Raw genomic sequence first — 10,372 nt, 5'->3', positions numbered from 1 at the left:
GGTGTGACATTTGTCTTTGAAAACGGTATGAGCTTGCTATTCCAGCTGCATTTGACTTTGTGTTAAAATTTGAACGCAATCGGTCAAGCAGTTCTGTTGAACATTGGAGAGGAACACACATGCCCAGTTTACATTTATTTATTACCAGCTGGTATCCACCAACCTCTTCCCCAATTCCTTCCTCCAAGTGGGATGGTGTCCAGTTGATTGGAGTAAGCAAGCCAAGCTCTAGGAAGTTTTATCCCTTCTCAAATGTGCCCCTCTGTCTCCAGAAATAGGCCAGAGTGGGAACACAGTGACTAAGATGAAACAGAGTCAGTGTGTTATAGCGGTCAGGGTGTCAGACTAGGGCCTGGGAGTCCAGGGTTCAAATGCCACTTGGCCATGAAGCTCAGCCTAGGCTGTCTTTCAGCCTAACCTACCTCACAGGGTTGTTGTGGAGATTCAGTGAGGAGGGTAGAGAACCATGTGTACCGCCCTGAGCTTCTTGGAGAAAACAATGGGCTATAAATGCAGGAGATATCCAAGAAATAAATAAAGTATGGAATTTTGATCTAGTTCTAGAAGCAATAAACCTGTTAACGAAGCAGATAGGAGCACAATAGCAGCTCCCTCTTAGAAATCAAAGAGACTTCCCATAGGAGCCCAGTTGCCAGTATCCTTGGGGTTCTATCCTTGGGATTCTGGGATGAGAAACAGAACCATCACATGGATCACTGGCCATCAAGTTTATTTGCATTTACTTACCTTCGTAGTATGGGGAAGGGATTTTTTTTTGCTTTTGTTATTATGGTTGGTATCCTTATCTTTAAAAAAATTAATTTCAAAAAATGAAGACAGCCTGCACTTGAGATTCTTCCTCAGTGCAATTAGTTCTATTTTTCCCTCCACCACCATCCTTGCCTGTGGTTGTCATCACAAAGGACCCAAAGGGCTTGCTAATGTGTCCAAATGGCTTTGGCACGTCATTCAAGAGAGGAGTTAAGCTCGGAGATTAATGACTCTAAACAACGAGGACTGCGTTGAGTCGCCTAATAAATTTGTCTTGGCAAAATCTCGACCATGTGCACATTGATTTTTACCTTGCTGTAGGCTCCCTAGTCAGAACTTTGGACATCTAATACCTTATTGATTCATCTTTAGGCTGGCTTCCATCAATTACAGTCCCGTATTAATAACATTTAAATTGCAATCCGCAGGGTTTGTTTATGAGATGAATGCCAGTGTTGGAAATGGAGGTGGAAGGGAAGGTTTTTTTGAACCCTTTCCAGAGTGTGGATCAGGGCTGGAGAACTGCCACATGTTGCTGGACATCAGAGCATAAGAAGAGCCTGCAGGATCAGGCCAATGGCCCATCTACTCCACCATCCTGTTCTCACAGTGGCTGCTCAGATGCCTGCAGAAGAAGGCCTTAGTACCAGATTCAAGAATAAGAGCCCTCTCTCCTCCTGTGGCTTCCAGCAACTGGTCTTTAAGTGAATTTCTGCCTCCAGCTGTGGTGGTAGAGCATAGCCACCAGGGGTAGGGCCCATTGATTGCAGGGGTGTGGCATGGGGGGTGTCTACCAGGGTGATAGCCCCAGGCGCATTCTTCTGAGGAAGGCCACGCTGCTCCCACCACCCTCCCTGAGTCAGCCCTACACAGCTTTGCGACACCACTTGGGGAGGGCAGCATGAGAGGGACTCGGCAGCCACGCACCCTTTGCTGGCGAGGCTGGGATCGAGGCACATCGTTGTCATGTCTTTCTCATGCGACCCTCCCCAGATTTGAGCCTCGCAAAGCCATTTGGGGAAGGCAGTGTGTGGATGCGACAATTGTGAACCCTTTGACCCCAGCCTAGTGCAAGGCTGGGATTGAAGGGTGGACGGCTGTGTCGGACCTTGGGAATTCCATCCCTCCCCTGGTGGCATCACGAAGCAGAGAAAACAAGGTAGAGCCCCTTTTAATGACTTTATTCCTTCATAATAGCGAGAGACAAAAGAATGCAGTAAGCCCCGATAATGGCGTTGCTCCAAGTGAGCTCCTCCTCCCTCCTCCCTAGCAACAGCATTTTCCGTTACGGTGGCCACTCGTGGCCAGCTGCCTCTGGGTCCTTCGTTCTTCCACCCTTAATGAACGGCAAATTCTGGGAGAAGGGGGGGTGAGAAATACTCTCCAGTGACAACGTGTCAGCTGGCTGCTTTGTCTCTCCTGGCTCTGCTTCCCCTTCTCCTAACACCTCCCAACTATTCTGTTTCCCCTGTCTCAGTGCTGTGACCTTCCTCAAACCCTTGCTGTAAATCAATACTGCTTCCCTCTCCTCTGGAAGCGTCAGGAGAAGGAGGGATCTCTACAATTCCTACTCCATCTCGTCCCCTTCAGTCCAGTCCCTGACTGTGTGGACGTGACAACTGTGAGCCCTTTGACCCCAGCCTAGTGCAAGGCTGGGATTGAGGGGTGCTTTCTCCTTCCTTCCTTCCTTCCTTCCTTCCTTCCTTCCTTCCTTCCTTCCTTCCTTCCTTCCTTCCTTCCTTCCTTCCTTCCTTCCTTCCTTCTTTCTTTCTTTCTTTCTTTCTTTCTTTCTTTCTTTCTTTCTTTTGCGATCACTCATAGCTGATTAAGATTGTCTTCCATAAACACGGTTTGAAAAATGAGTGACTGCGGAGGCCAATTCTGGATCCACATGTCCTTGCACAGTGGGGACATAGGCTTCCAGGCGGGAGTGGATCCCGGTGAGGGTTTTCCAAGCGTGCCTTCCTCTTAGTGCGTTTCTCCCTTTCGTCCTGAGTTTGAGCATCTTCAAAACCCATGACACCTTTGGTAAAGGCTGTTCTCCAATTGGAATGCTCGCAGGCCAATGTTTCCCCGTTGTCAGTGTTTATACTACATGTTTTTTAAAAATATTTGCCTTGAGAGAGTCTTTGAACCTCTTTTGTTGACCACCAGTACTACATTTTCCACTTTTCAGTTCAGAATAGAGAAGTTGCTTTGGAAGGTGATAATCAGGATCTAAGAGTCTTGGTAGACCACAAACTTGACATGAGTCAACAGTGTGATGCAGCAGCTCAAAAAGCCAATGCAATTCTGGGCTGCATCAATAGGAGTATAGCATCTAGATCAAGGGAAGTAATAGTGCCACTGTATTCTGCTCTGGTCAGACCTCACCTGGAATATTGTGTCCAGTTCTGGGCACCACAGTTCAAGGAGGATACTGACAAGCTGGAACGTGTCCAGAGGAGGGCAACCAAATTGGTCAAAGGCCTGGAAACAATGCCTTATGAGGAACGGCTTAGGGAGCTGGGTATGTTTAGCCTGGAGAAGAGAAGGTTAAGGGGCGATATGATAGCCATGTTCAAATATATAAAAGGATGTCATATAGAGGAGGGAGAAAGGTTGTTTTCTGCTGCTCCAGAGAAGCGGACACGGAGCAATGGATTCAAACTACAAGAAAGAAGATTCCACCTAAACATTAGGAAGAACTTCCTGACAGTAAGAGCTGTTTGGCAGTGGAATTTGCTACCAAGGAGTGTGGTGGAGTCTCCTTCTTTGGAGGTCTTTAAGCAGAGGTCAAGAATGCTTTGATGGTGTTTCCTGCTTGGCAGGGGGTTGGACTGGATGGCCCTTGTGGTCTCTTTCAACTCTATGATTCTATGATTCTATCAGGCATCCAAACAACACAACCAGTATAACAAAGTTGATATTGAAGAATCAAGGCTGTCGCGTCCCCACACCACCCTCCCTGAGCAGCCTTGCAAGGCTCAGATCTGGGGAGGGCTACACGAGGTGGGTGCAACAGCCATGCCACTCGGGGCTGGTGTTGCTCCAGTAGTGGTGGTGGCTGGGCAGATGTGGTGGGCTCCATTCATCCTCTGCCCTCACCCCCACTGCACACACCTGCCCTAGACATGCATCAAGCATCATGATGCACCTGCATCAAGACATGTCCCATCATTGATCAATAGTCCTCTTCTTCACAAATTAGCCCAATCCCCTTTTGAAGCCATCTGGCGATTGGTGGCCATCGTCACCTCCTTTAGGAGTGAGTTTCATAGTTTAATTGTGTGCTGTGTGAAGAACTTTCTTTTATCTGTCCCGAATCTTTCACTACAATGCCCATGGTCCCTGACCACTGAGCATGCTGGCTGGAACTGTTGGGAGTTGGGTGTCCAAGCACAACTGATCCCTGATCTTGCCCTAGCTATTTCTCCTAGCTGGTGCCATCCAATGTGCAGACCCAGATCCCACAACCTGCAGCCAGGATTCACCCCCTTTCATGATTTCATTGATATCTCCAAGCAAAGATTGTTCAGCAAGGCAACTGAGGTTGAATATTTTCACAGGGGGTTTGAGACTTCAGGCTATGAGACTTCTTAAATGCCCCAGGGAGCTGCCATCAATCTCTTTGCATGTTTGAAACAAGGTCAGAGAAGCAGACGACATGTAGCATGGAAAATGCAATTTGTTTGGCAGCGAAGCCATCACACTCACACAGAACGCCAAGTTCCCTGCGAGAGTCCCCGAGTGCCAAATACTTTTACACATGATTTATTTTGGAGACAGAAGGGTGGTTTTTTTAAAAGCACTTATTAAAAAATAAAGGGAAAGAAATATTCATGGCCTTCAGAACTGTACTAAGGCGCAGATTCAGTGAAGTGCTTTTAGGACGCTGTGCCCTGATGTTGGATGTTTGATAAACCCCTTTTGTGCTGTGTTCTAATGTGTGAATCATGCCATCATGGCAAAAGGAGCAGAGGAAAGGAACAAAAATAGGATCCATTTAAGAGGCAGAACAAACTGCTATTTCCCAAATGGAAAGGAAAGGGGAAATGTGACTCAGAACGCCTGTTTTTTGTGATGCCTTCCCTTCCTGATCTCAGATTTTAGGCATTTTATTAAATGTGCACAAACACTCTGACTTCTCGAGGGGAAGCAGTTCCAGGAAATGAAACAACAAGGTGGAAGAATAGTCTCTCATAAGAGTCTAGAGACAGGTAGAGTTGGGTGTCAGGAAGGTGGAACAAGACATGGTTTCTTGGCAGGCATTTAGGTCAGGCTGCATTTCCATCTAGCTCACTGCTGCCTAGTCTGACTGGAGTAACAAATGCAAATGTTTTATTCGTATAGTATGCTAGTTTCCATCCACACTCACCCACCCCTCTCCATCCAGGCATGCAAAAAGAATTATTAGCAATCAAGGACAAATTCAGGCCAGGCAAAATCCTTTGTGGGGTGATGCAGAGCCAGTGAAGGGTGTGGTCTGGAGAGACTCCTGAGGGCCATAAAAAGAAGCCCAGAAGGTCGCATTTGGCCCCCAGGCCTAAGACTCCTCTCACCTGGTATTTACGTGCACCTGGCTCCAGGCCTCATTCCTTCTACAGTAGCTCTAACATGCTTTTCAAAATCCTGCCAGGGAGGCCAGGAGCTGTCCAGCAGGTCAGTGCTGAAGATGCTCAGGAGAATACTGTACTGATAAAAGAGGGCAGCGGGAGAAGTGGGGTTCAACGCTGACTTAAAAGAAGGGGTCAGTGAATTGGGAGGACCTGTAGGAGCTGGGAGATGAGAGTCAGAGGGAGGAGAAGCTGCAGGATTGGAGAGTGAAGAACAGGTGCAGAAATGGGAGACAGGTCAGGCTGGCATCGAGTCAAGGGCTTCCACACCTCCTCTTCCTGTCCCCACCTCTCCTGCTCCACTGTCTCCCAGGACCAGAAGAAGATGGAAGAGGGAGGAGCAGAAGGTTGCACGCTGGCCAAGTCTTTGCTTGCTTGGGAGGGGAAGATACAGAATCTGGGACACGGACAGAGCCTCTCTGTTGCAGCAACTGCCTTATTGGGTGCACACCTAGAAGTAGCTGGGAGGACTCCTTCAAGCAACAAATAGTTAAAACTGCACATAGTTACTGTTCCAATTTACCAGCACACGACGTAGGGATGGCCATCAACTTGGATGGCTTTCGAATAGGATTAAACAAACGCATAAGAGCAGGTGTGGTGTGGTGTGGCAGATAGAAGATTAGACTGGGAGACCTGGGTTCAAGTCCCCACTCAGCCATGGAGCTCGCTGGGCAACCTGGGGCCAGTCACTGCCTCTCAGCATAGCCTACCTCACAGGGTTGTTGTGAGATAAAAATGAGGAGGGAAGAACCATCTCCACTGCCTTGACCTTGTAGGAAATGTAATGTAATGCGAATTCATGGAGGATATTCATGGATATCACTGACTACTAGCCATGATGGCTATATTGCATGTCCACTGTCAGAGGCATATAGCCTCTGAGCATTGGCTGCTAGCGATCACAATTAGGGAGAGTTGCTATTTCACTCAGGCTTTCCAGGAGAGGCACTTTTGAGGACAGGATAATGAGCTAGCTAGACCTTTGGCCTGATCTAGCAGGGGTTTCGTATGCATTAGATTCCAGTCCGTTTCTGGTCAAAATTTACAATGATTATTGTTTTCCAGAAATCCCTATAAACTTATTTCCCCGGATCCCCTGAGCACATTATCTGACACCCTGTCTTGTGCCCCATTGCCATCAGATATGTGGTTTGCTACCGTAGTATGCAAGGCAGAGCCTTTTCCATTGTGGCACCCAAGTTGTAGAACTTCCAGTCCAGAGAGGTTCACCTGGCTCCCTCTTTTGTGCAATTTAGGTGGGTCAGGTGTAAAAAATAATTCTATTACATCAAGGGAGCGTGCTTGTTTTCTCCTGCTCTGGAGGGTAGGACTCGAACAAATGACTTCAAGTTACAAGAAAGGAGATTCTGACTAAACATCAGGAAAAACTTTCTGACAGTAAGAGCTGTTGGACAGTGGAACGGTCTTCCTAGGGAGGTGGTAGACTCTCCTTCCTTGGAGGTTTTTAAGCACAGGTTGGATGGCCACCTGTCATGGATGCTTTAGCTGAGATTCCTGCATTGCAGAAGGTTGAACTAGATGACCCCCAGGGTCCCTCCCAACTCTAAGATTCCATGATTCTAAGTGTTTGATTGGACTTGCTCATCTGCTCCGTGGTTAGAGCGTGGTGCTGATGATGCCAAGGTTGCTGGTTCAATCCCCATATGGGACAGCTGTGCGTTCCTACATTGCAGGGGGTTGGACCAGACAATCCTCAGGGTACCTTTCAACTCTATAAATCTATGATTCTATTATCTGCTGTACAATTGTGTTTTTAATCCAGCCCTTTAAACAAAGCATTGTATTGAAATGTATATTTTAGCTACTGCCTTGGGGAGGCTGTTTGTGGGGTGACAGGCAGGGTACAAATATTTTACCAATAAATAAAAATAACCACCCAAGCCCATCCACACAGAGAACCCCGACCTCTCATTTTCATGCTGTTTATTTGATTAGGATTTTTTTCCTGTTATTGTCCACCAGGGGGCAGACACAGACTAAGGACACACAAAAGGACATTTCTACAAGTTCAAGATCTCTTTTCCTTCCCCTTTCTGACAATATATATATTATAGGCATTCTAACAAAGCAAAATAGAAAAGCAATGAAAGCACAGCAGGAGGGCCCTTACAGAGAAGACAAAAGCAGCATCCAAATGAAAATGAGACACTGCTGCAAAGTTTTTCGGGGACACGTGTTGCAAAGTTTGCAGGAGTTGCCGTCGACAGCCATGATGAATGCGAAAGGGGCCTTGGTGAGGCTCCAGGAGGCACGGCTGATATTTCAAGCAGCTCTGCATTCCAGCATCTTCCTGAAACTCTTCTGAAAGCTGTCGTCTAGGAAGGCGTACAAGAACGGGTTCAGGCAAGAGTTGGCATAGCTCAGGCTGGTGATGAAGTAGGAGGCGCCAATGACCACAGGGGTCTGGGGCAAGTCAGTGGTCAAGGCCACGATGGTGGCCAGGTGAAAGGGTGTCCAGCAGAAGAGACACACGGCCATGACGATGAAGACCATGATGGTGACTTTCTTCTTGGCTTTGTCCAGCGCTTTGGCGTTTGAGTTCAAGCGCATGTTCCTCAGTTTGTACAGCATCATGGTGTACAGGATGCAGATGGTGGAGACGGGGATGGCGAAGGCCAGGATGAGCGTGTAGATCCTACTGGCTTTGAACCAAAATTGTTCGGGCCGGGGGAAGTTGAGGCCGCAGCTCTTGATACCCAGGCCGTCTTCGTAGACATTGGCGAAGATGAAGAAGGGGGACACAATAAGGGTGACTAGGAACCAGATCCCGAAGCTGATGATACGGGCTGCCCGGTAAGTGCGATGGGGCATCCGCTTGGAGCTGACGGTAGCTAGGACCACCAGGTACCTATCTATGCTCATGACGGTGAGGAAATAGATGCTGGAGAAGATGTTGTAGTGGTCTATGGAGAGGATGACCTTGCAGAGGACCTCCCCAAAAGGCCAGTAGTGCAAGAGATGCTCAGCTATGTTGATGGGCAGGACCAGAGTGAACAGGTCGTCGGCGATGGCTAAGTTGAGGATGAACATGTTGGTCACCGTCTTCATCTTTGGGGCTTTGAGGATCACGTAGATGACGGCCGTGTTGCCCGTCAGACCCACAGCACAGATTACGGAGTAGATCACAGGGAGGACGACGTAGAAGTCTGGGGACTGTTCTTGGGAAGTGAGGTTGTAGCTCGTAACATTGCCTGTGCCGCAGGGGTCACCCATTCCATTGCAGCTGGCATTCAGGTCTCCATCCTTCCCGGGGTCTGCCATACCTCCTCGCTCTGTTTCCCAATTGCTTGTCAAGTTATATTGTAGGTAAGTGGGGACCGGAAGCATATCCCGGGGTGATCTGGCTGCTTTCAGAAAGTCCAGTCGAGGGTGATGTGCGGATTGTGCTAGATGCCTTAGATCGCATCCCAAAGCGCAAATGCTTGTCGAGGGCAGGACCAAATCGAAGCTAGGCAAGTAAAAGGAAAGTGATCTTCCGTGTCAAGAACAGCAGCCCTTTGAGCTGTGCCTCTTCTGTATTAGTCACGATCATCTGGCTATTTAAAACCGAGCTGCTCTTGCTCTAAATGAAAGCTGCCATCCGATTAACTCCTTGAACAAGCTGTGCCCATCTAATCATCCACCGGCCCCTTTTCTGCATCAAGGGATGGAAATGAAAGTAGATGTTAACTTTAGCTACTTGCCATTAGGACATGGCAAAGCTTGCTCCCCACAGATCCACTCAGAGACAATGAAGAAAGCAATACCCCATCCATTACAGCTGTGATTTCATTCGCTCCTGGGGATGCAGCAGACACTTCCTAATGCCCTGCAGAAAAGGGATGGGGACATTAAAGAACAATGAGACAAGAATATATAAACCTCTTAAAAGCCCAAAGCCCCCTCCCCATGCCACCAAGTCCTGTCCCTGTCTAAGTTGCATGCACCAGCATGTCGAGTGGCAGCTTCAAAATGCAGGCATCCCAAAACGATCTTGAACATGCCCAAACTCGCATGCCTGTGCAGCATTGGAAAGCAAACTCCCGAAATGAAAAAGAGCATCAAAGCAAAAGAGAAAAATGATATTTAAAGAGAGATGTCACTAGCCTTACCTTTGTGTAGATTTCCTGTTACTCTTCACTCCAAGTCCAGCTCCCAGCAAGTGGCTTCAATGTGGAAGAAACAGGAGCTGAACAACGTCCCCAAAGATTATCTTACTGGCACCCCAGCTTTGCAGAGAGCAGAGAAATAAATAGAGCCCCACTAGATTTTAAGCTGTTGAGTTGCTGTGATCCCCCCACAACTCCTTTCCTTTCAGGCACTGCAGAAATCAGACAACGTCCAGGTTAGGCTCCTACTTCATCAGCTGAAACTCTCCTCTAGCTCTGAGTGTCAGGATTTCTCAGATTTAACTCTTAACATCGCTACCCAGCTGCTTCTCACTGTTCAGGCTCTCCCGTCTCCATCAGAAGCAAAGGAGGATCCTGTGGTGGGCTGACATGCTATATTCCTGCTGCACGTGTGTGTGTGTGTGTGTGTGTGTGTGTGTGTGTGTGTGTGTGTGTGTGTAACTAAACCAAATAAATTACCCTGGGTCTTACCGAGGAAATATTATTTATCTCTCCTTTAGTCTGCCTAAGTAATGATCACCTGAGTTGGACTACAAAATGCCTACAAAATGCTGTGGTTCCTTTTTAAAAAGGGGGGGGGAGAAGGAGAAACTGTGTGTGGTTAATTTTTGAAACAAGGGTAACTGGGACTCACATACCTCCAAAAGCTGAATTCCCTGACAGCTGTGCCCAATTCCTGTGCCCCTTCTTAAATTTATGCCAAGTTGCAGATAATGGGGGACAAAAGGACCTAGAACAACACAGGCAGTTTTGTTTTCTATCACAGGAATAATAATAATAATAATAATAATAATAATAATAATAATAATAATAATAATAATAACAACAACAACAACAACAATATATTACTTATACCCCGCCCATCTGGCTGGG

At 47.5% G+C, this 10,372-nt stretch overlaps 1 protein-coding gene across 1 annotated transcript; it reads right to left on the bottom strand.

Annotated features, from left to right (window-relative positions):
- Window positions 1-7,316: 7,316 nt before the first annotated feature.
- On the bottom strand, window positions 7,317-9,826 carry NPBWR2 (neuropeptides B and W receptor 2). The gene is made up of 2 exons (XM_035123180.2): window positions 9,482-9,826; window positions 7,317-9,198 (listed from the first exon to the last, which is right to left on the bottom strand). The coding sequence occupies exon 2, from the start codon at window positions 8,715-8,717 to the stop codon at window positions 7,653-7,655; it is 1,065 nt and encodes a 354-aa protein (XP_034979071.1). The 5' UTR covers window positions 8,718-9,198; window positions 9,482-9,826; the 3' UTR covers window positions 7,317-7,652.
- Window positions 9,827-10,372: the final 546 nt, after the last annotated feature.

This window comes from Zootoca vivipara, chromosome 7, assembly GCF_963506605.1.
Source record: "Zootoca vivipara chromosome 7, rZooViv1.1, whole genome shotgun sequence".
Lineage (NCBI taxonomy): Eukaryota > Metazoa > Chordata > Lepidosauria > Squamata > Lacertidae > Zootoca > Zootoca vivipara.
This window is presented reverse-complemented; position numbering and strand designations above follow the sequence as displayed.